The sequence below is a fragment of the Aquila chrysaetos genome, assembly GCF_900496995.4.
Source record: "Aquila chrysaetos chrysaetos chromosome W unlocalized genomic scaffold, bAquChr1.4 W_unloc_1, whole genome shotgun sequence".
Lineage (NCBI taxonomy): Eukaryota > Metazoa > Chordata > Aves > Accipitriformes > Accipitridae > Aquila > Aquila chrysaetos.
Window position 1 is genome coordinate 1,465,416 of NW_024470321.1, and position 26,475 is coordinate 1,491,890.

Below are 26,475 nucleotides of genomic sequence, written 5' to 3' on the forward strand. Positions count from 1 at the left end.
TTTCTTGACAGCTTTCAGTTTTGATGGTTTGTCTGTTTAATAGTTCTGCTGGCTTCAAAAGATTTCTGTCTGGCTCCAAAGTAACCCGAAAGCTATATTCCAGCAGCTTACCATGTTATTAACACAATTACATATGTTTTCTTGATAGTTTTTTATGACCTACTATTCTTTTCACCAGCTGAGCAGTATAAATACTTAGACATTAATCTCCAGGCTAATTGTGATATAGACAAGGGGCTCTATTCTGAATGCATGATCACTGATTTCAGCTGTTAATTAGAGACGTGATTTTTTTTTTTATAGGTTAGAATAGCAAAATGATAGATTCTAGTTATAAGATGGAGAATGCCCTTTCATCCATATTACGTGATATCAGGGAAAGCAATTCTAATCTCAAAGGGTTTTTTGCTTGTGTCTGTTTTCCTCTATCACTGATTATTTTTCTATTTTTTTTTAATCTTATTTAGACTATAAATGTGCATATTTTTGCATAAGTCAATAAATGCAGTTCTTTTCTAGGTCCTGCTTCAAGCCACAGTAGCTGCCCTGTTTGTTCCTTTTGGGGATATTCTAGTGCACATTTTGAGACATGATGTAGTTGATAAGTATCTTAGGATCCCTTCTACACCATTTCCTATATTTGCTGTTTCCTAATATTAGCTCCATGTTTTAATTTGCACCAAGAGTTTAGAAATATTTCTAGGGACAGCTGTCTTCTGCTCTGTTTGATTGTCTCTTTGCACTGGTGAGACTGCACCTCAAATACTGTGTTCAGTTTTGGGCCCCTCACTACAAGAAAGACATTGAGGTGCTGGAGCATGTCCAAAGAAGAGCAACAAAGCTGGTGAAGGGTCTAGAGCACAAGTCTTGCGAGGAGCGGCTGAGGGAACTGGGGTTGTTTAGCCTGGAGAAAAGGAGGCTGAGGGGAGACCTTATAGCTCTCTACAACTACCTGAAAGGAGGTTGTAGACAGGTAGATGTCGGTCTCTTTTCCTAAGTAATGGGATAGGATGAGAGGAAACGGCCTCAAGGTGCACCAGGGGAGGTTTAGATTGGATATTAGGAAAAATTTCTTCACCAAAAGGGCTGTCAAGCATTGGAACAGGCTGCCCAGGGAAGTGGTTGAGTCACCATCCCTGGAGGTATTTAAAAGACGTGTAGACATGGCACTTACGGACATGGTTTAGTGGTGGACTTGGTAGTGTTAGGTTAACGATTGGACTTGATGATCTTAAGGGTCTTTTCCAACCTAAATGATTCTATGATTCTACAATTTGTGTATGGCTCACAAGTTCTTGGCAAGCTGCCACCGATGTTTGGATAAGTAATTTGTTTTTCCCCAAAGTACTTGTTCTGCTTGTTGCTTGTTCTAACATCTTTATTTACTCATCATGTTGAAAGGAAGGACCAGAATTAATCTGGGCAAGGCCTCTTGATGAAGAGAAAAGGGCTACTAATGCTATCAACCTCTGGTTTTTTTTCAGGGGCGTGAACTCCTAGCAACCTTTAAAGTTTAGCAGTCAAGTTCCTGTTTTGGTACCAAGAACATAGCTTGAATGTTTAATACTGAAAATGGACTTATCTGTAATGAGGTTTTGAGAGGGTTCTACATGAAAACAGCCAATATGGTGGTGCCTTCACCATGGAAAAATAATTTTTAAAAATCTAAATATAGCCAATATTATTAGAGCTGTGTTTCTCAGTTACTTTTAATAAATAATTTACCTGATCCATTGAATCTCTGAATAAAAGTGAGGAGACCAATATAGCAGCATCATTTCAAATATGCTTCTAAAATATTGTTTTAGGAATGTTTTTAATACTTCCCTTGGTTTTAAGATATACACCCTTCCTTTTATAATTGTACTCCTAGGACAGTAAGAGACAGCACTGCCCACAGGATGTCCTCTTTAAAGAAGTAATTTCCTTTCCCATCTCTTCCTCTTTGTTGCTGTCACATTTTTATGGTACTTACAACAGGAGAACGTACTGAGTAGCAGTATTATCTGCTATATTAATAATAGTAGATTTGATGTGAATTAAGGCCACTGAATAATCCTTACAGAAGATTGCAGGGCACTTTTCAGCATACAAAATGTTGTAATTAGGCAACATAGCCTTTTGAACCAGTTATCATCATTCATCAAATACATATGGTAGTTGGATTTCCATTATGGTCTGATGTCAAGGCAAGGAGAAAAACACAACGTCCAGATCTTTGTAAGACCGTTATGGAATTTATCTAATTTATCTGGTTCATGTAGGGATAGTAATTTCTAGAGTGCTCATTATTTATTTATTTATTTATTGACATAGAAGTATTAGTGCCAGAACCAAGATACTGTTAGTCATAGAGGTGAAAAAGGTTTTGGTAGGTTTAAAGGTTAGTATCAGTCAATCACTGTGATTATTTTTTTTTTTAAATCAAAGGCTTTGCTCACAGTCATAGCGATGAAGTTATAGGGACTTATGGTATTTACGATGTATCAGGACTGATGGACAGAATTCATGGGCTCCTGTGAATATAGTAGGTTATATGGGAGAAAAACAAACAATGAGATCTCTGATAACATTGAGAGGCTGACCAGAAATGTATGCTTGCCTCAATTTGATGAAACTGCTTGTTAAGCCTTTGGTCTTTATGGAATCAAAATATGATTGGACAGGGCTCTGAGCAACCTGATCTAGTTGAAGATGTCCCTGCTCATTGCAGGGGGAGTTGGACTAGATGACCTTTAAAGGTCCCTTCTAACCCAAACTATTCTATGATTCTATGATCTTTAATTAGATTTTTGTTTCCTCCTCAAGAGCCCACATTTTATAAACATTTGGTACTTTTTTCTTCACTAATGGGTCTTGTAAAGATTGTGCACAGAGCCCACTTATCAGAGTTGAAACAGTATTTGTGACCCTCACAACACTGCAATATCTGTGGCTGTAGTGCAGGAGGCTGAGACAGCTTCTGCAGAGCAGCAGCCACGGAAATGTGCATAGGTAGAGCCTTCTATTCTTATCCAGAGTTTTTTGTTTTTCATGTGTAGGGTTTTGTTCCACCCTCACACTATTATACTGGAGCTTTGCATTGACTCCCAGGAGCAGACGCTAAAAACATTTCTGTCTTTTTGCTGCTTAAATTGAACAGATGGTGACCTACAAAGAGCAAAAGACTTTCTGACCTCTTTTTCTGAATGAAAATACTTATTTGCCAGGTCCAAAAAGGAATTATGATCATTTTCTTATTGAGGGGGAGTTTAAAGCTCACTGAAGAAAATAGAAATCTTAATAATAACATCAGTTGGTACTGGGTTGGGTCAATAGTGTTTTGTTGGCTTTTTCAATATAATCCTCTCTTGTTCCTTAAGGTTGATTAATGCTATCTTCTGTTTTGACTTGCAGGCTATTTTGCTAACTCTCTAGTTCAATCTTAATTTGCATTAAAACTGTAATTCCAGTTCAAAGTGTGTGTGTGGTAGCTGCATGCTGATTTCTTAAGTAGTTGTCTCTCTCTGATAGTACTTATGGACAGAGTAGATAGGTCCTATTAATACGCTTCTTTCTGGATAGTAGAATTTAACAAACAGCCTGTGATTTCTGCAACAACACTTTCCCTAAATTAACTTGATTAATTTGTCTCCCAGATTTTCTGGGAAAATGCTTTGGGCATTTGTGAAAGAATTATTATGGGGGTAGATTCAGAACATTTGTGACTAAGTAGAACCTTTTGACTCCAGGAGATTTGATAGAATATGTCAGTATTTTGCTGTTGACTTTGTCCCAAGTTCTTCAGCTCCTTGTTGCATCCTGGAGAATCTCCAGAGTATATTGCACAGAATGATTAAGCAATTTAGTATAGATATCTTGGTATACTAATAATGAGAATACATAGTTTTTCTCAATAGACTATGTTATCACTTTTCTACCCTTTTTATTCAGTTCCCAAAAGCTTCTAATCTAAATTAATTCTAAAAAGCTCAGTTTTGCTTTCCTTCACATATATTAAACACCCACTGAAAACAGGGGCTTACTAGAAACATAATACAAACCAACCAACCAACCTCCAGAAACTGTTTTCATGACTAATGGTCCATTTTATAGGGACCATGTCCAGTTTTGGCTAACATCTTGAGAGGATACTCCATTTATGCTTTGGCATATAAATAAACCTTCCCAAATGATTGTTAAATAACCTACCTTGGCCTTTTCCTGTCAATACTGATTAGTTAGTAAACAGAATTAATCACTTTAAAACACATGTTAATTTGGTTAAGTCAGAGTATGGATCAGTTTTGCACACACCAGGCAACACAGGAAGAAGCTTTCAAGCTCTTATATAAGACTCAATTTTTTTTGCAAATAGGAAAGATGTGTTTTTATTTGGTTTTCTTCCTCCTTCCTAATAATGGAAGTTGGCATGGTGTTTCAGGAGGCTGGTAGTTGCCTGAAGCCATGAAAGACAAGTCAGCAGTGCTTTTCTGTCCTTCTTTAAATGAGCTCTGCTTGGCATCTGATTTGACAGAGCAGAAATAAGGTATGTTTCTAGCAATGAAAAGATTGTGACTAATTTATAAAGAAGCTACCACTTTTTTATGTCAAACATGACATAAAACTTTAATCTCCCTCAAGGCACATTTCAAATAGTTACTCATTACTATGCTATATATAATATGTCTGTGGTTTCTCTGGAGAAAATAATGTTGGGTTGCTATCTTTAAAAAGACTAAATTCATTCTTCCGTGACCCTGTTCAAGACAACAGCTTTTCATCTGATATTAAATTTTACCATTTATTCAGTCCTGCCAGTTTTTTACTCTAGACAAATGCTTGCATAAAGGGATTAGGGAAAGCACCCAAAAGAAGTAGGTGATCAGATACTATGTAGCTTTACATGCCTAGGATAAGTCTGAATCTAATTTTCAGAGTTTATTTCCAAAAAATGAGGTAATTGTTTAGAAAGATAGTCATCTTGGTTAGAAAACACACAAATGCAACCATTTAAGTTTGATGCAATTTTTTCAGAGGAAAATTCCCACTGGAATCATTCATTATCTTCAAAGGGACCCTCCCAATCCTGGTATTTCTAGAAATATCAGTTTGAAATTATTGCTTTCTTTGCTATGTGTTAGTCAGCAGAGGGCACCCTCTTTGAAAATACAAGAAAATATGGCTTAAAAGTACAGAGAATAAATGCTTCTCTTTGCAGTGCTTTTATTTGAATTATCTCCGTTTTAAATTTCATAAATATAATTTATAAGTACAGATTATTTTTAATGCAATACTTCCTCTTCTAAATTGAAACAGAGATATGATGGCATAATTTTTTTTAAAAGAATCTGCTATTTGTTTCCCTCTGCCTGTCCTATATACATTTTAGGCTCTTCTCTAGATATTAAAGGCAGTGAAACTTCTGCAGTTCCTTTGTTTAGGCAATTGAATGGGATTGCTGAATTTCTGAACTGCCTGAATCAACTGACCATAACTTCTACTCTACAAAGAGGCATACAGTTTTTTCAGTTCTAGCTATTTAAATCCATGAAGCCAAGCAAAGCTGTTATTCCTCTGATCCTTAAAAACACCTCTTCTGCAAGATGCATTCAGGCTTTGTACAGGAGTGAGGCTCAGGAGGAGTTCTGTGCATGTGTATGCTTCTTAGGTGAGAATTCACAAGACTTTTTTTAAAATGCACTCACTATTGTATTGCAACAGTTGACTGAAGCAAGTGGATTCTTCAGGGTTTGTCAAATACAGCCACTTATTTCACTTGAAAATGGAATGAAAATTTGAGTGTGTCCATGTTTGCATAACATTATCTTCAATAATGCCAACTATATCACTATATAAAAATAATATTGCAGAAAAAATTGCTATTATTTGCAATACTAATATTGAACACCATTCTTCAGAACCAGGTGCTAGGACATGAAGCTTGCTATAAAGTTCCTAAAACCCATGATGCATTTAAAATAGAAGGATTAGTTTTAATAAAAAAAAAAAACAACACAGTGATTTATCCTACCTTCTTGTGAAGTCACTGTAGAGATGTAGAGAGATTGGCAATTCAATTTATTATTAACCTCTATTGGTTTCCAGATCCATTCTTTTTTTCTGTGGGCAAAGCAGATGAAAGATGCGCTTTGGGAAGGATTGGGAGGGGGTGTTTTTGGTTTGTTTGTTTCCATGTTATATACTGTGGTCCAATATGCCTTTTGATACCTGTTTCCTGGTGACCAGCTTGTCAGGAACATGCTATTGAACAATATGCATGATGAGGAAGCACATTGGAATGAAAAAGGCATCCTTGACTCTGGGGCTGGCATCATTCTCTGCTCACTGTTTAAAGCAGTTCCAAGTCTGCCCCAGGTTATACCAGCTGAATATAGAGTTCTTTGAGTTTTCTAGCTCCAGCTCTGCCTTTGTATACTCTATTCTGCTCCATATAAGCTGGATACAGTAGCTTTAGTGACATTTATCTGGGGTTTCAACTGGAGTAACACTAAGAAGCAGTCCAGCAGTGCTCATTTTTGTCATGTATATACTAACTGGATTAGTTAGCTCGAGAAACAATGGTATGATTGCTTATGTGTCCGTATCATAATTATTTGTTTAATTACTGAACAAAATTTGTTTGAAGATGTTAGATTAAGAGCAGATCTTAAAAAAAATTAAAAATATCCAGGATATTGATATTTTTTCTGAAAACCTGATTGTATACGCATGCTTGGATATATTTATGAAAACATTTATTGATAATACTGCCTTTATATAGACAGAGCAGTAATTTGGATTATTTATGTTAGCTACAATAACTATTGTGGGGGAAGATTTCGTTGTAAATTCTTTCTTATGTTGATTCAAACCTGAAATGTTTTTAAGTCTGTTTCTGTCATTGCAGATTTGTGTTAAATTTTAAATAGATTTTACCACTTGAAAAAGATTTTACCACTTGGGCTTGTCAGTTACTAATTGTGAGGACTTCATGAGGCTTGTAAGATTGTTGCTAGTGACTATGTCCAAGAGAAGAATTGGATTTAGTTTTATGTTCAGATTGTTTAAATTAGCAATGTTAGAACCCAAATGCTGAAATTAATTTCAAACTCCTTCAGAAATTCAGTAAGGGTTTCTTCACCAAGATCTTCCACTACTTCCTTGGAAACCTTAAGGATTTCTCTGAACCAGAACATGAATCCCATAATTTTGACACCCCTTCGTCTGGTAAAAGGTTCTGGTAAAAACCTATGAAAATTTGGTGGTAAAAGTAACATTTTGAAAACAAGTCAAAACAAGACTCATGTTTTAAAATACGTAGTAAAAGAATGTTTTAAAATACGTAGTAAAAGAACTTTGGAACTCAGCAATCTGGATCACCCTTTACTTACAGGGTCTGAAATTTACTTGTTGCTCTATTTTATTCAAAGTAAAACTAGGTAAACCATGGAAAACAAAATAAACTTGTTGAATTAATGGAATAAGGTCCTAATCAAGCACTTAATGTATATAAATGGACTGTACTGAATTCCATAATCAAAGAAGTGGAAGCTATTCCTTTGTTCACAATTAGAACACAATTGCATGTATGTTTTTTTTAAGGCGTCAGCTGAAGCGACAGTAATAGAATAGCATGTTTAAATATGCAGATTGTCTTGAACAATTGCAGGGCAGAATATCTAGCCTCCTAACATGACATAAATAATGAGTAAAGTGTTTTCTTCTGTTTGGATGGAACTTCATGTGTCCTTTTCATGTGTCCATGTGTCCTCTTGTCCTGTCAGTGGGCACTACTGAGAAGATTCTGGCTCCCTTTTCTTCATTCCCTCCCATCAGGTGTTTATACACATTGGTAAGATTCCCCTGAGCCTTCCCTTCTCCAGGCTGAAAAGTCCCAGTTCTCTCAGCCTCTTCCCATATGCAAGATGCTCCAGTCCCTTAATCATCTTTGTGGCCCTGTGCTGGACTCGCTTCAGTAAGTCCATATCTTGTACTGGGGAGCCCAGAAATGGTCACAGTATTCTTCAATGCAGCCTTACCAATGCTGAGTAGAGAGGAGGGATTACCCCCCTCCACCTGCTGGCAATGCTCTTCCTAATGCAGCCCAGGAGGCTGTTGGCCGCCTTTGTCACAAGGGTGCATTGCTGGCTTGTGGTCAGCTTGGTGTCCACCAGGACCCCCAGGGTCTTCTCTGCAGAGCTGCTTTCCAGCTAGTCAGCCCCTAGCATATATTGGTGCATGGGGTTATTCCTCCCCAGATGGAGGACTTGGCATTTCCCCTTGCTGAACTTCATGAGGTTCCTGCCTGCCCATTTCTCCAGCCTCTCGAGGTCCTTCTGGATGGCAGCACAGCTCTCTGGTGTATCTGTTAAAATATGTAGAATTCTATGGTGTTTTGGTTAGAGGGAATGATGAGAATGTATAATTCTATCTCAGAATTACCCTCTTTCCCATCTTGGAGCCATAGTGTTCTAAAACACTTCTCTTTAAATAGTACACTTAAATAGTACACTATAGCAAAATGAAAAACTTTATTTGAGCAGTGAAGAACAGAAAGCTGTCCTGAAAAACAAAGAAAAGGAAATATAAACAAATACTGACAGAAAGATGAAAGGGAGTGTCATGGGTTTGATGGGGGAGCTTCCTGGGTCTTGCAACAAAAGAAATTTTTATTTTTCCTTCAAACCCTTTCAAAGACAACTTATACATTAGGAAACTGGGACTGAATTCTCTTAGCTATAGAAAGCTATGTTTCAGCTTCAAAGAACAGAGTATTCTCTGACTGTCAGACACAAACTTAGTTGTTTCCACAAGCGGCAAATAACCTATAGCATACATTGTATTCTATCTGCAAAACTTGTTACTCAAAGGGAAACTTTCTTCATATACGCACAGATAAATTTCCTTAAACTGAAGTGATTGTTTAGACAAAGTGTGTTTTTGTATTCAGGGATGTATAGCAACATGTGTGTGTGTGTTTATGTGTGGGTATTTGAGTAGCATGCTATAGTATGTCATTTAGTATTTCTATGACTAATAATGTAGATAGATCAGATTTTGTACTCTGTCAGTGTCCTGGTTTCAGCTGGGATAGAGTTAATTGTCTTCCTAGTAGCTGGTACAGTGCTATGTTTTTGAGTTTGGTATGAGAAGAATGTTGATAACACACTGATGTTTTCAGTTGTTGCTAAGTAGTGTTTAGTCTGAAGTCAAGGATTTTTCAGCTTCTCATGCCCAGCCAGCAAGAAGGCTGGAGGGGCACAAGAAGTTGGGAGGGGACACAGCCAGGGCAGCTGACCCAAAGTGGCCAAAGGGGTATTCCATACCATGTGACGTCACATCTAGTATATAAACTGGGGGACTGGGGGTGGGGGGATGGCCGCTCGGGGACTAACTGGGTGTCGGTCATGGGTGGTGAGCAATTGCATTGTGTATCACTTGTATATTCCAATCCTTTTATTATTACTATTGTCATTCTATTAGTGTTACCATTATCATTATTAGTTTCTTCTTTTCTGTTCTATTAAACCATTCTTATCTCAACCCACGATTTTTACTTCTTTTCCCGATTTTCTCCCCCATCCCACTGGGTGGGGGGGAAGTGAGCGAGCAGCTGCGTGGTGCTTAGTTGCTGACTGGGGTTAAACCACGACACTCAGTAACAGAAATATTTATAAACCAGTTTTTACCATTTCAAGTTGACAGCAATTTTCTTCTACAGGACTGAAACCAAGTTCATTATGAGTCATGTATGTACCTGTACTGTTGACATTTTATTATAATGGATCTAGTAGTCACTAGAAAATAGTTTTGTCTTATATTTGAGAATACCTTTTTGTGCCTTTTATCAGTTTGTATTTACCAAAGGTTTTTTATAATGCTAAATGGCATTCCTTTTATTCTTGTAATTAATTATCTGAGATGTAATAATAATATAGTAATAATTATTGTTATTTGGACACTAATAGGTTTATGCTTTCATCAGTGAAAATGATAGAGCTGTGTGTTGTGATACTTTTATATAACTGCACTTCCTAGTGCTATTTATTACCTTTATAAAGTGTTTTGAGATCTTTTGGTAAAAAATACTGTATTATATAATACAAAATCTAAATGTTAATATTTGCTTTGTAGAGTTGTCAGTTCACGAAGATTTGTATCATATTGAATGTGGAGTTATCAGTTCTCTTTTCAGAGTTTCTTTGTAAATTGCTCTGCTTAGACTTACCACAAACAACAGAATTAGGATGAGCATCCAAAATCTAGCCTTCTTTTGAGAGAAAGCGATAGCAGAGACTTTAACACATGAAGTTATCTAAGATCATGGAAAGACTGATTCATTTAACTTCATCTGCCTGTTGGTCCTTTTAGTAGAGGCTATATTGCTTATGGACGCTTCAGTTATCTTTTTCTCCCTGTTTTGTTTTGCAAACCTGTTTTTTGTCCTCGTCCTCCTTCCCCCAGTTTCTTGTGCACCTCAGCCTACTCAGTGGCGGGGCAGTGTGAGAAGCAGAATAGGCCTTGATGCTGTACAAGCACTGCTCAGCAATAACTAAAACATCCCTATGTTATCAACACTGTTTTGGTCATAAATCCAAAACATAGCACCATATGAATGCTATGAAGAAAATTAACTTTATCCCAGCCAAAACCAGTACACAGATCAGTCCATTCGTCGAGGGTGGTCCAGTAGTTGGGCTGAGTCAGCAACTCCGGGCTCATCATGGGCATTATCACTTCCTGAAATACAAAATCACAGTCTGTGATCCAACGATGAGATTTGGGCCCTGGTGTCCACAACTGAGTGCCGGTCATTCACGACAACTTCTAATCAGGGCTAGGACATAGGGTATGCAAAAAGGTCTGCTGGGAAACAGAACTAGGAGGCGATCTCCGTCTGGTGGTGGACACCCACCCACCAGTTCTCAGGCAGCACCTTAGAGAGAGGAAGGAGGGGCTGAAGGTGAGGCACTGCAAGGCTCACAGGGAAGGGGCAGGGGGCAGGGCATGGTGTCCAGGTCATCTGGCAGCAACAGCCAATCGTGCAAATGCCTTTTGAATGTGAGTAAGAGTTGCACTGCCCCTTGGCTCCACCAATGGTTCTGTGATTTGAGAGAATCATACCTCACATGAATAATGTGGGTGGCACCCTGCCTACGCTGCCAATGTCAGTCAGGGGGCAGGGTGTTGGCAGTCTGTCTACGCTGCCAATATTGGTCAGGGGGCAGGGTGTCAGGAGGTAGGGTGTCACATGTGATGTTAAATATTTTTCTCAGTGTATTGATCTAACAGAATCACACTACCAGTACTGTGTTTTTAACTAGAGCCCAAGTATGGAACATGGAGTGGAACATGAATGACACAAGGAAAAATAGTAATGCAAATAGCTTGCAGCATAAAATGCATCCTGCTTAATGGGGTAGAGAGAGATGAATTTAAGACTGTAATGTGTGCTATAAATAGGCTCCTAGTCTTTGTGAACATTTTGGTTGCTGGTAAATGTAAATAAAAATACATTGAAATAGTCTTTTTAGGAGGAGATTAAAGGGAAACCTCACTTTCACAATTTTGCATGGATGTTAGTGTGTTAAATTATTTATAACTTGGCCATCTTCTTTAGAAGATGGAAGAATATCTTCCTGGGCTTTCAGAGTATACAGTCATGTGAACACTTTTAGCTGATAACAACAAAGGACATGTTGCGAACATATTGACTGAACATTTCCCTTCTGTCTTGGGCTCTCCTACTACCTTGAAATGACTGAAGTAATATTATTCCATGCCTTTTTTCAACTCTTATGAAAAAGAACTTACTCATAAAGCTGTCTTGATTTTTTCAAGTTTTCACTTTCAAAACAAAACGTTTTGGAGGTAAACGTGGAGGTAAAAGTTCTAAAACTCCTCTTTGTCTTGAAGATGGTTCTTCCACCTCACTGCTAAACTATTTATGTTCCTTATTAACATCAGTGAAAAACTTTTGAAACTTTTTGTTTTTCAGTTTGGAATATGTTCATAACTGTAATTCAAAGCATTTTTTCAAGTCATACGTACAGAAACTTGTACATTCCAGCAGCCTTAGGCCTGCGTTCCTCTGGCTCTTGGGTGGATCCAGCCTGTCTTGGAGTTAAGCACCCATCTGGGCAGCTTAGTTTTGGCTTTCAGTAAGCTGTATCCTGTCTATTAGACTGTTGTGAGACAGGTTAGTTTTACCCTACTGATGATGTGTTGTTGCAATAGTAATCCTGTTCAGTACGAGAGGAACCGCAGATTCAGACCCCTGGCGCATGCGTTTGGCTGAGGAGCCACTGGTGCGAGGCTACCATCTGCGGGCTTATGACGGAATGCCTCTAGAGTCAGAATCCCGCCTAGACCGTAGCGATACTGCAGCGCCACTGGCACCTCGGTGGGCTTGCGACAGCCGGCTGGCGGGCCCAGTGCGAAGCGCCGCTCGTGATCGGTCGGGACTGGAGGGGTGGGCAGATGCAGCGCTGCCTCTCCCCTGTCACATACTGCATGATCGTGGGGCACTTGGCGCTAAATCATTCGTAGACGACCTGATTCTGGGTCAGGGTTTCGTACATAGCAGAGCTGCTCCCTCGCTGCGATCTATTGAGAATCAGCCCTTGACACAAGCTTTTGTAAAGAATAAAAAAGCAAAAATTAAAAAATTAAAAATTGCACCCATTTTTAAAAAGGGTAGAAAGGAGGACCCTGGGAACTACTGACCTGTCAGCCTCACCTCTGTGCCCAGGAAGATCATGGAACAGATCCTCCTAGAAGCTACGTTAAGGCACATGGAGGACAGGGAGGTGATTCGAGATAGCCAGCATGGCTTCACCAAGGGCAAATCATGCCTGACTAATTCGGTGGCTGCCTACGATGGAGTGACTACGTCAGTGGACAAGGGAAGAGCTACGGATGTCATCTATCTGGACTTCTGTAAGGCCTTCAGACACGGTCCCCCACAAGATCCTTGTCTCTAAATTGGAGAGAAATGGGTTTGATGGATGGACTGTTAGATGGATAAGGAATTGGCTGGATGGTCGCATCCAGAGAGTAGTGGTCAACGGCTCAGTGTCCGGATGAAGACCAGTGATGAATGGTGTCCCTCAGGGAACCAGTGCTGTTTAATATCTTCATCAATGACACAGACAGTGGGATCGAGTGCACTCTCAGCAAATTTGCAGATGACACCAAACTGAGTGGTGCGGTTGACATGCCTGAGGGATGGGATGCCATCCAGAGGGACCTGGACAAGCTTGAGAAGTTGGCCCATGTGAACCTCATGAGGTTCAACAAGGCCAAGTGCAAGGTCCTGCACCTGGGTCAGGGCAATCCCCACTATCAATACAGGCTGGGGGATGAATGGATTGGGAGCAGCCCTGCGGAGAGGGACTTAGGGTACTGGTGGATGAAAAACTGGACATTGTTGTCCTAAAATGTTTTGGGAGGCAGGGTCGATCTGCTTGAGGGTAGGGAGGCTCTACAAAGAGATCTGGACAGGCTGGATCGATGGGCTGAGGCCAATCGTATGAAGTTCAACAAGGCCAAGTGCCGGGTCCTGCACTTCGGTCACGGCAACTCCATGCAGCGCTACAGGCTTGGGGAAGAGTGGCTGGAAAGCTGCCCGGCAGAGAAAGACCTGGGGGTGCTGGTTGACAGCTGGCTGAACATGAGCCAGCAGTGTGCCCAGGTGGCCAAGAAGGCCAATCGCCTCCTAGCCTGTATCAGAAATAGTGTGGCCAGCAGGAACAGGGAGGTGGTTGTTCCCCTGTACTCAGCACTGGTGAGGCCGCACCTCGAGTACTGTGTTCAGTTTTGGGCCCCTCACTACAGGAAAGACATTGAGGTGCTGGAGCGTGTTCAGAGGAGGGCAACCAAGTTGGTGAGGGGCCTGGAGCACAAGTCTTATGAGGAGCGGCTGAGGGAACTGGGGCTGTTCAGTCTAGAAAAGAGAAGGCTGAGGGGAGACCTTATCGCTCTCTACAACTACCTGAAAGGGGGTTGTAGTGAGGTGGGTGTTGGTCTCTTCTGTCAGGTGGCTGGAGATAGGACAAGAGGAAATGGCCTCAAGTTGAGGCAAGGGAGATTTAGGTTAGATATTAGGAAAAATTTCTTTACTGAGAGGGTTGTCAAGCATTGGAATGGGCTGCCCGGGGAAGTGGTTGAGTCACCATCCCTGGAGATATTCAAAAAGCGAGTGGGCAGGGTACTTCAGGACATGGTTTAGTGGGCATGGTTAATGGTTGGACTTGATGATCTTGAAGGTCTTTTCCAACCTAAATGATTCTATGATTCTAAAAATGGATTCGTTACCCGGTGTGCAATAGACCAGTCTCACACACTCAGGAGAGATATTGCTTTTTATTCAGGCCTGGGTGCTCGGTGGACTTTCCACAAATCAAGCACACCAGATTCATCAGGTGTGTCTCTTTTATACAGTAACAATTGCATACAATTTATTATTAAACTACTCCTACCTAGTACATACTCAAACTATCTAATGCACATGCATAGGATTATATAACCATGACACATCAAATGCCTTCTCCGCATGCACGGGGGTCTCAGGTGGTCTTCGGTGGTCGGGGAGGTATCCCCTCCTCACTTTGACCACTAAGTCGCTCTGTATCGGGTCAATGGTTCGTTTTCCTGCCAAGAGGGACGTATCATCAATCAGGAAGAACAGAAAGGGTCAGAATGATCTTGGCTACTTCTCTAGGTATTATTAAAATTGTTTGAAGTTGAAAATGATTAACTAACTTAATTTAAAACAGGATTTTCTAATCTACAACAGGATTTTCTATACCTGACATCAACATGAGCCGGCAATGTGTGCTCGCAGCCCAGAAAGCCAACCATATTGTGGTGGATTGACCCTGGCTGGATGCCAGGTGCCCACCAAAGCTGTTCTATCCCTCCCCCTCCTCAGCTGGACAGGGGAGAGAAAATATAACAAAGAGCTTGTGGGTCGAGATAAGGACAGGAGAGATCACTCACCAATTACCATCAGGGGCAAAACAGAGTCAGCCTGGGGAAAATTAACTCACTTTATTGCCAATCAACCAGAGTAGGGTAATGAGAAATAAAACCAAATCTCAGAACACCTTCCCTCCACCCCTCCCTTCTTCCCGGGCACAACTTCACTCCCGGATTCTCTACCAACCCCCCCAGCGGCACAGGGGGACAGGGATGGGGTTTACGGTCAGTTCATCACACGTTATTTTCTGCCGCTTCATCCTCCTCAGGGGGAGGACTCCTCACACTCTTCCCCTGCTCCAGCGTGGGGTCCCTCCCACAGGAGACAGTCCTCCACGAACTTCTCCAACGTGGGTCCTTCCCACGGGCTGCAGTTCTTCACGAACTGCTCCAGCATGGGTCCTTTCCACAGCGTGCAGTCCTTCAGGAGCACACTGCTCCAGTGTGGGTCCCCCACGGGGTCACAAGTCCTGCCAGAGAATCTGCTCTAGCGTGGGCTCCTCTCTCCACAGATCTGCAGGTCCTGCCAGGAGCCTGCTCCAGCGCGGGCTTCCCACGGGGTCACAGCCTCCTTCGGGCACCCACCTGCTCCGGCGTGGGGTCCCCCATGGGGCTGCAGGTGGATATCTGCTCCATCGTGGACCTCCATGGACTGCAGGGGGACAGCCTGCCTCACCATGGTCTTCACCACAGGCCACAGGGGAATCTCTGCTCCGGCGCCTGGAGCATCTCCTCCCCCTCCTTCTTCACTGACCTTGGTGTCTGCAGGGTTGTTTTCTCTTACATGTTCTCGCTCCTCTCTCCGGCTGCCGTTTTCCATCTGTCCCAACTTTTTTTTCCTTCTTAAAAATGTTATCACAGAGGCGTTACCACTATCGCTGATTGGCTCGGCCTTGGCTGGCGGCGGGGTCCGTCTTAGAGCCGGCTGGCATTTGCTCTCTCGAACACAGGGGAAGCTTCCAGCAGCTTCTTACAGAAGCCACCCTTGTAACCCCCCCCGCACTACCAAAACCTTGCCACACAAAGCCAATACACATATCCTGGGCTGCATACAAAGAAGCGTGGCCAGCAGGTCAAGGGAAGTGATTCTGCCCCTCTACTCCACTCTGCTGAGACCCTACCTGGAGTACTGCATCCAGCTCTGGAGTCCTCTGTACAAGAAAGACATGGACCTGTTAGAGCAGGTCCAGAGGAGGGCCACAAAAATGATCAGAGGGATGGAATACCTCTCCTATGAGGAAAGGCTGAGAGAGTTGGGGTTATTCAGCCTGGAGAAGAGAAGGCTCTTGGGAGACCTTATTGAGGCCCTTCAATACATAAAGGGGGCTTATAAGAAAGATGGGGACAGGGCCTGTAGTGATAGGACAAGGGGTAATGGTTTTAAACTAAAAGAGGGTAGATTCAGACTACATATAAGGAAGACACTTTTTTACAATGACGATATATATATATCTGACTTCAAAAGGATGTCAAATTCTTATTTAGGCAGTTATGATACCCTATTGATCTTTTGCAATAACTGCAGGATGATTAGCATTGTACCAAGCCTCCTTCCAGCAATTTACAATGTATTTTATTAATTTATATACAGTTCTTCAGCGTAGCACATCATGAAACCTCTTACTGTTTAGCCTAATCCACTCTGTGCTTCAGGGTTGCTCAAAGGAAGTGACTATCTCTCTACAGTCCTCTTCCAAATTAGTTCTCTTTGGCTGCTATGTAAAAGCACTTTCCTACCTTGGACTGGTCCTCAGAGATTTATGATTTTTGATACATTAAGGAACACATCCTCCATCTGTTACTTGTTCAAGACAGTGAAATATAGCCTACTATTATTCTCCTTGAATGTTATACCTGTTGCAATTATGTGCAGGTTTGCAGGAAAGTCTTTACTTTTTCATTTGCTCTTGATTTAGTAGGTCCAAGGAAAAAGAAAAGAAGGGCAAAGGATAGATGAAGATTTCCTCCAAAGCTGCATATCTTGCTATACAGCCTCGTAAGGCAAGGTATTTGTATGTACCACAGTTGTAGATTACAAGTCGTCAGGGTCTGAACCTGTAAATGACTCATGACTTCTGTTGACTAGCATAAATAATTGTTTCTCCTATAAGCAAGAGCTACATTCTCAAGAAATTAATCACTTCAGGGTTTTAGTCCTCTCAAGACAAGAGGGAAAAATTCTTGGTCATGATGATGGCTTTTTGTACTGACTTCCATTCAGCTCCCAGACTGCTTGGATATGATCTCATGCCATTGCTATCAATTATGCAGTCTATGTGAATTATACCATCCAGACCTACCTAATACCACCGTGCTTGATGATTTAGTTACTGACAGGCCAAGCGCTACAACTTTTCTTATAGGTTTAGGAAATCCTGTTATAAAATGGAAAATATTTGCTAAGCTATATTTTCCCATGTGAGAGAGATTCTTTAAATGGGCATCTTAAAATCGGCTAGTCCACACAGACCATTGATATGAAACAACCTTGCCTACTGCATCTCAAGCATATTGCTGAAATGTGTCTAGTCTGAAATGAAGACTAGATTGGAGAATAGAATCCCTTGGGTTTTTTGGTTGACTAAGTTTTCTTCTGTTCTTTTTCTCTCTTAGTGTATGTACATATAAATGAATCTCTTTAAAAGACAAATTTCTTCCCTCCTCCCCATTCTTTATGCTCCCATCAGTCTAACTCTGCCAAGTTGCTTAACTGGTTATCATTTAAAAAGCAGGTATGTTATATGCCCTAAAATTGTACCTGAAAAATGAAAGCTTTCTTAAAAATTAGCTTAATTAAATATAAATTTTAATATGAACATTTTATCCATTTCAGCTAAATAATACTGTATTAGGATAAGGTTATTCTGAAATAAGGACCCATATACACATTTATTAATTCACCTTCTCTCATATCATCCCTATTACTTTTTTTGTTTGAACACACCTTATCATCGTTCTTTCATAACCTCGCATTGGTGAGATGGCCAGTCTGAAAAATTATTCCTGTTAATCACATTCACTGTATATGAACTATTTGTAAACATAGAAAACAAAATAAATTTTATTGTTTTCTTTGTTTCAAATTAGGCTCATGCACAGTTAGTTCGAGAAGTCGATGTAGAGAAGGTGTCAACTTTTGAGAACCCCTATGTAGATGCAATAAGAAGTTTATGGAATGACCCTGGAATCCAGGAATGTTATGATAGACGACGAGAATATCAGTTATCGGATTCAACTAAATAGTAAGTATATAGTGGTTACAAACAACTGTATCTTATTTTCTGTTCTTTCTAACAAAGTAATTCTTACTTGTTATCTTTTTACGCTATATTTTTGTGTACGTACATGTACAGTTTTTTGTGTGTGTGTGTACAAGTATCTGTGTGTGCATGCATATTCAGCACAAACATACACTTAATAACTTGAATGTAAAGGCTACTGTAAGGAAGGTAGTGTATCTAGTTTAGTATTATTTATGTGTGTGTTTGTTTCCCAAAACATAAGCCTATTATAATTTGAAATCTTACATTAAGTTTATTACTAGGGAAGTGCAATCAAGGGTAGACCTCCATGCAATTCATAAAAATTATAATGCCCTTGAACATATCTTTTCCTAGGTTTTTCCCTTTCCCTTTTCTTTCCCTTTTTCCCCTTTTTTCCCCTTTTCCCCTTTCTCTTTTGCGGTCCTGGTCATGAGGTAAATAGTATCAAGCAAGTGTTCTTGTGTTTTGTTCAACTGTCTTTCTTTTGTACAAACAAGACCTAATCTTGAAAGAATATGGCTGCCAAGAAGGCAAACACATAACTGAAAACAGACTTCAATTTGTAAAGGGTGGAAAAAAAGCATTTTAAGTTAAATCCTATTTGTTATAGATCAACAACAATGAAAATGCATATGTGACTAAACTTGGTCTTGAATGGTATGCATGTACTCTCTTGTGGCAGGATTCTGATAAAATAGTAATATGGAATTTAACATTGAACCCTGAGCACTGTCTAAATGTTGGCTCCAAGAAATTTAGTTGCTCTGAGTAATATACTATATAGCTCTGGTAAAATTTTTCATCTGTATAAAAAAAAAAAAAAGGATGATGGTAGAGGAGGATGACCTTTTGGTGTTGCTCACTAGAAAAAGAATTAGCATACTTAGTTATTAAAGCTGTGGCAAAAACTTACATGGTCTCCACTGGAACTTTTAGATTAGCTATGAAAATTAATCTGATTATATCATTCTAGTCTTCATGTCAGGTTGGCATGAAAGGAAGCCTCTTACTGAGGAAAGCACAGAAGAAACTGAAAGGCACCATGAAGGTCCCATTAAAGTCAATGGAACATGGCCATACACATAACAGAAGTCTGGGGTGAGATTTATCTGCACAGTAGTCTGAGGGTCCTTATCTAGCACAATCCTTTATACATGATTGAGTCAAGACAAACTTAAAAATATCTTGCTGATGCAATTTAGGCAGCTAGAGAGCTACTAGTGCATGAATTAGGTCTGCTCAGATTTGCTCCGATGCTGTTATTACTACACCACATTCTGCTTCTGCTTTATCAGCCCCACATACAGGGTTCCTGTTGTCCTATGCAATCTGCTATCCTGTAGAGCTGGTTACCTTCCCAATCTACCACTTTTATTATTTGTATATGCATATTTTGGTGCACAGTGGTGCAAAGTACAGTAAAATGTCTCTTGTATTGCATGGATTCTCAGTGTCCCCAAATATACAATATTGTGTTTTATTTTTCAGTGGTAAGAAAGCTAAAAATCATAGGAAATTACATATAAGTGATAATCTTTAGGGTACATAAGTGGTAAAAGAAAATTTTAGAGACAAATTAGGCTGACTATACTTTCTGATTGTTTTCATTTTGAAATGAACAGCAAACATAAGTAGGAGGTGAAATAGAGCTTTTCTTATACTTTTAATTTCTTATATTTGTAGGTCCTAACTTTTATTCCATGATAGATATAATACTGATTTCAAAATTGAAATAAATTTATATATTTTAATGGTTGCCTTAGAGGAATACAATAAAATTAGTAAGTCTCCAAAGTAGGAAATGAGCATCTGATACTACTTCAGATCAAATTGTACTGAATATCTTAGTTTTGACCTAGTTCTAATGAAATCATCACCATAGTAGATCTTTTGAGTATTATTAAAATAGTATAGCTCATTAAGGAGCTATAGAAACAAAATTTTCATAAATTTTCTTCCAAAAGGTAAATGTACTAGTTGATTGGTTATTTTTAAAGCTCGATATATGTAACCATTTAACAACATGATTTATTGCAGATTTGTAGATTTTAATTTTAATAGATTATAGTACATTTTATGGAGTTCTGCAAAAATTGTTTTAGAACGAGTAATAAAACATTAGAATTATGAACCACTATATATGAGTCTTTATATGAGCTTCTCATATATTTATGCTTGCAAGTAGAGTTTCTTTACATATGTAAGTCCAGAAAAAGCAATTAGCAGAAACCAAAGAAACATTGTTTCAAAAATACAGTCCATGTGTTTAGTGATAAAACATCTAAACACAATTTGCTAGCTTTAAGTCCCTATGTCACAAAGCAGCAAAACATAATGCTTGAAATTTACTACTGGGATTCACAAAGCACTTAAAAGGAAGTAAGCATCCAGTGCTCACTGACTTGGTGAGACTTCAGTAATTTTATCTGACTTGATATATAAAACCGAAACAATAGTTTGTTGGCCAGCAGATCTCTTGTATATGTTTTGAAGCATATGTGTCAATCTCATGCTGCTTCTTCCTTCATCCCTTGCATGAGTCTCTCCTTTAGTCTTCTCAGGTTTTTTCCCCCAGCGTTTTTACAGTAGTAGTATTTTTAATCTGTTCCCTGTGTTGCTTTTTTTTTTTCCCTTACTGTTAGTACACATTGTCTTTCTAAATCTCTTTCTCTGTATTTTCTGTTTCTCTTGTTGTTTCTAAATTCTGCTGCTAGCTTCTAATATATCCTGTAAGTTTCTATACTTTCACTTTCTGTCATCTCTTGACCTGCTTTGTCATTCTTAGCAACACTTCTGAAGTTTTATATCCACTGCTAGTACACTGGAAGAATATGTCAGATAGATGTGTATTTACCAGAAGAGGTGAGAGGAGTGTCTAAGAAAGTAAGTTTCCTGAAAGGTGGGAGTTGATTTGAACCTCTTGGTAGCTCAGCAAATACATTCCATTCTCTCCCCTTAACGGATGCACCAATGGGTTGGATGTTCATATTGTTTTTCAAGTAATTTCTAGACTTGTAGCTGTAGTAAAGTCAAGAGCACATCATATAAATAGACATTATTCACTTCCCATATACATTACTGGGTGACTTACCCGCTTATTTACCACTAAACCACTTCCCTTTATGGCTTCAAAGATACCATTCATAGTGTGAGACAGATGTAAACCGACACCACAGTGTGGATAGCCTGAAATAATAGCTGTGTGAGATGAGATCTTTCTCTATATATATACTCTACAGACCTTAACCCAAATAGAAACAAGTTACCGGTCAACAGTCTGATTATATCATGGTTTTTCAAAGTCTAAAGGGAAGAGAGGCAATGGTCTTGCCAAGAAGAGACAGTTGTTAGAAGTAACATTTCACGTTTGTATTACAACTTGCAAAATTTGGGCTATAACTAGAGTTTGTGGAGACTCATGACCATAGGAAGCATTTAGAATGTAACCAGAAATATTCCTATAACCTTGCTAAAAAACTTCACCTTCGCTAGCCCCTTTGGATGGAAGAATTATGTCATTGTGTACCTCCAACCAAGGGTTTTCTGGTTGTTACACAAGCACTGAGGATATTTGTTTAGCTTCTCTTCCCTGACTGTGTTTTATAACACTTCAGATAATTAAATATAATTCTCCCCCAAGTTCCTACCCCACTTTATCTATGCCAGTCAGTATTTAATGCATTGGTTTTAGTCATACATACAGAGAAATCGTTTAGGCTTTTGTTTCTGCATTTGCCATCAACTTTAAAAAGGAAGACAAATAAAACTAAATTGTTATTGTATGATAATACAGTCTGCATATATCTGTGATAGCATGAGCTGAGTTAGCTGGGCAGTTAATGCATAAATGCAGAAATTCCAATACCTTCCTTTGTAATAAGAAGTGATGCAGAGCTCCAGTGTGCGACTCCCAGGACATCTTCAGCATATCACTGATTGTTAACAGGGAGTGAAAGAGATCAATCCTGATTATGTCTTCTCATTAAACTTCATGTGTCACCTTTTGAAAAAATATTGTATTAACTGTAGTGCTTTGGTCAGCTAGTAATTTTTGTATGATGGTATTCTACCAGAGTTTGAAGTTCTCCATAGATTCTACTGAACAATTAATTTCCTCATACCTATCCTTTAAAAGTAACATTTTGCTTCCATGTTCCACTTCAGAAGTAGATGCATTTCAGTGGAGTTGATTGTGTGCTAAATAAAATGTGATTAGGGACCCACAAGGAGAAAGATCAGTATATACACCTAAGTTATTACTACAACACTTTACTCTGTTAGTTGCTATTGCCTCTGGTGATCAGAACATAAAATCTTTTGTTTCATAAAACTATAGGGAATTCTTTGGGCATCCCACGTCTGTGTAATTTTGTTGCAGGTCTCTATAAAAAGAAGAGACTTGTTATGCTGCTAACATCACTGGGATAGTAAATTATGAACAACTACCTGTAAAAAACAGTTATTTGTCTGATGCGAGAACCAAATTCTCATATACTCATGATTTATAATAATATACACAGGCGTACCATCATTTAATAAACATTTTTATATTGTTCATTGCTTTTTTTCCCCTTTTTAAAAAATGTACTTGAAGGTTCTAAAGCTATATTTTTGCGTAATTTGTGCTGCAGAATAGCAGACCCTGATTTTATATATTCACAGTTTACATGACCTAATTTGTGTATAGTTTACAATAAGATAAAACAGCAAATAAAAATGATAGGTCTTTACCACATGAAACAGGCTGAAGCTTAAGATAAAGTAGTAGTGGTAGAAGTGTGCTTAACCTATCATGCAATAGACATAATAAATATAAAAGGAAGGTCTGAAGAAAGACGTGGAATTTGCTGTGTAGTGGTGCTTCCTATAGAAAAACTGAAGAGTAAGCAATTGAACTAGGGAAATTCAGAAACTGAAGTGAGATTACATTAAGTAGTATATAGCATGCATTTCTTTGAGGATTATTTTTGTGTGTGTGTTACTAAATATGCTTTTAATATCTGTATAATTTTTTAACCCCATTTCCCATTTAGAAGTTTTGAAAAATTTGCACAAGTGTGTCCAGATCCCTCTGTAGAGCCTTTCTACCCTCAAGCAGATCAACACTCCCGCCCAACTTGGTGTCATCTGCAAACTTGCTGAGGGTGCACTCGATCCCCTCGTCCAGATCTTTGATAAAGATATTAAACAGAACTGGCCCCAATACTGAGCCCTGGGGAACACCACTTGTGACTGGCTGCCAACTGGATTTGACTCCATTCACCACAACTCTTTGGGCCCAGCCATCCAGCCAGTTTTTTACCCAGCGAAGAGTACACCCGTCCAAGCCATGAGCAGCCAGTTTCTCCAGGAGAATGCTGTGGAAAACAGTGACAAAGGCTTTACTAAAGTCCAGGTAGACAACATCCACAGCCTTTCTCTCGTCCGCTAAGCGTGTCACCTTGTCATAGAAGGACATCAGGTTAGTCAAGCAGGACCTGCCTTTCATAAACCCATGCTGACTGGGCCTGATCACCTGGTTGTCCTGTACATGCTGTGTGATGGCACTCAAGGTGGTCTGCTCCATAACCTTCCCTGGCACCGAGGTCAGACTGACAGGCCTGTAGTTCCCCGGATCCTCCTTCCGGCCCTTCTTGTAGATGGGTGTCACATTTGCTAACCTCCAGTCAACTGGGACTTCCCCGGTTATCCAGGACTGCTGATGAATGATGGAAAGTGGCTTGGTGAGCACTTCTGCCAGCTCCCTCAGTACCCTTGGGTGGATCCCATCCGGCCGCATAGACTTGTGTGTGTCTAAGTGGTGTAGCAGGTCGCTAACCATTTCCCCTTGGATTATCATACGGGGCTTCATTCTGCTCCCCATCCCTGTCTTCTGGCTCAGGGGGCTGGGTACCCCAAGAACAACTGGTCTTACTATCAAAGACTGAAGCAAAGAAGGCAGCATTAAGTACCTCAGCCTTTTCCTCATCCTTTGTCACTATGTTTCCCTTCGCATCCAGTAAAGGATGGAGATTCTCCTTAGCCCTCCTTCTGTTGTTAATTTATTTATAGAAACCTTTCTTTATTGTCTTTTACAGCAGTAGCGAGATTAAGTTCTAGTTGGGCTTTGGCCCTTCTAATTTTCTCCCTGCTTAACTCACAACATCCTTGTAGTCCTCCAGAGTGGCCTGCCCCTTCTTCCAAAGGTCATAAACTCTCCTTTTTTTTTCCTGAGTTCCAGCCAAAGGTCTCTGTTCAGCCAGGTCGGTCTTCTTCCCTGCCAGCTCGTCTTTCAGTACATGTGGATGGCCTGCTTCTGTGCCTTTAAGATTTCCTTCTCAAAGAATATCCAGCCTTCCTGGACTCCTTTGCCCTTCAGGACTGCCTTCCAAGGGACTCACTCTGTCAACCAGGCCCCTAAACAGGCCAAAGTCTGGCCTCCGGAAGTCCAAGGTGGCAGTTCTGCTAACTCCCCTCCTTCTCCGAGAACCGAAAACTCTATCATTTCATGATCGCTATGCCCAAGACAGCCTCCAACCATCACATCACCCACAAGTCCTTCTCTGTTTGGAAACACCACGTCCAGCGGGGCACCTTCCCTAGTTGGCTTACTCTCCAGCTGTGTCAGGAAGTTATCTTCCACACACTCCAGGAACCTCCTAGACAGTTTCCTCTCCGCTGTATTGTATTTCCAGCAGACATCTGGTAAGTTGAAGCCCCCCACGAGAACAAGGGCAAGCGATTGTGAGACTTCTCCCAGCTGCTTATAGAATATTTTGTCTGCCTCTTCATCCTGCTTGGGTGGTCTGTTATAGACTCCCACCATGATATCTGCCTTGTTGGCCTTTCCCCTGATTCTTACCCATAAACGCTCGACCCTATTGTCACCATTGTCAAGCTCTAGACAGTCAAAACACTCCCTAACATACAGGGCTACCCCACCGCCTCTCCTTCCTTGTCTATCCCTTCTGAAGAGTTTATAGCCATCCGTTGCAGCACTCTAGTTGTCTGAGTCATCCCACCATGTTTCCGTGATTGCAACTATGTCATAGTTTTCCAGCTGCACAATGGCTTCCAGCTCCTCCTGTTTGTTGCCCATGCTGCGTGCATTGGTGTAGATGCACTTCAGTTGGGCTATTGATCCTACCACCTTTTTTGGGGGAGAAGCCTTAATTCTTTTGGGACTGTTCTCAGGTGCTTCCATGGTTTCTAACACATCAACAACCCTTGTGTCTTTGCTGTCGCATGGATCTCCATCCCCTACCTCCACTGTGATGGCTAAGGTGCTGTGTGCATCAGTACAGGGCCATTTCAAATGTGCTCCAGTGCAGTCAGCATGTCGTGGAGCAGACTGAAGGACCTTACTAGCACACCGTCCCTCAAACATTGGCATGCCACCCCCAGGCTTATCTCTAGTGAGCCTGGTTTTATCCCTTTCCCCCTTGAAATCTAGTTTAAAGCTCTTTCAATGAGCCCTGCTAACTCTTCAACAAAGTTCCTTTTCCCCCCTTTGAGACAGGTGTACCCCATCTGTCGCTAGCAGGCTGGTGTCATGTGGACTGACCTGTGATGAAAAAACCCAAAATTCTGCCGGTGACATCAGTCACGGAGCCAGGTTTTGATCAGCTGGGTCTTCCTGTTTCTTACTCCATCATTCCCTGCAACTGGAAGGACAGAGGAGAACACTACTTGTGCTCCTGATCCTTTAACCAGTCGTCTCAAGGCCCTGAAGTCTCTTTTGATCGCCCATGGACTTCTTATTGCAACTTCGTCGCTGCCTACAGGAAAAAGCAATAATGGATAATAATCCGAGGGCTGTACCAGGGTAGGAAGTTTTCTTGTAACATCTTTAACCCTGGCCCCAGGGCAGCAGCAGACTTCCCTAAGAAGTGGGTTTAGTTGGCATATTGGGCCTTCTGTTCCCCGCAGGAGAGTCTCCTATGACAATAACCTGTATTTTTTTCTTTATGGAAGTGGTTTTGATGTGGGGTGTAGGCTGACTTAACACTGGTGACACCTCTAACCTAGATGGACTATTATCCTTATCATTGTTTGGTTCCACTTGCAGAGCATCATATCTATTGTATAAGGACACCTGGGAAGGTGAGGTAGTCACGGAGGAGATGCATCTGCTATGCCAGGCAGGAACTTGTCACCATCCCCCCCCATCTCTTAAGTCACCATGTTCTGCCGGGTGGAGAGAGGATAGGTAATCCTACGTATCATGTGTCCTGTCTGCCTGACAGGTCTGTCCCAGGGAAGGTAGGGTGCA

At 40.5% G+C, this 26,475-nt stretch overlaps 1 protein-coding gene across 2 annotated transcripts in view; it reads left to right on the forward strand.

The window, feature by feature from the left end:
- LOC121232877 (guanine nucleotide-binding protein G(q) subunit alpha) overlaps nucleotides 1-26,475 on the forward strand; it is a 129,231-nt gene that overhangs the window by 58,834 nt on the left and 43,922 nt on the right. For both annotated transcript variants that reach the window (XM_041121378.1, XM_041121379.1), the window contains one exon: nucleotides 18,049-18,203. In XM_041121378.1, coding sequence (XP_040977312.1) covers nucleotides 18,049-18,203 — 155 coding nt within the window. The remainder of the gene's footprint in view (nucleotides 1-18,048; nucleotides 18,204-26,475) is intronic.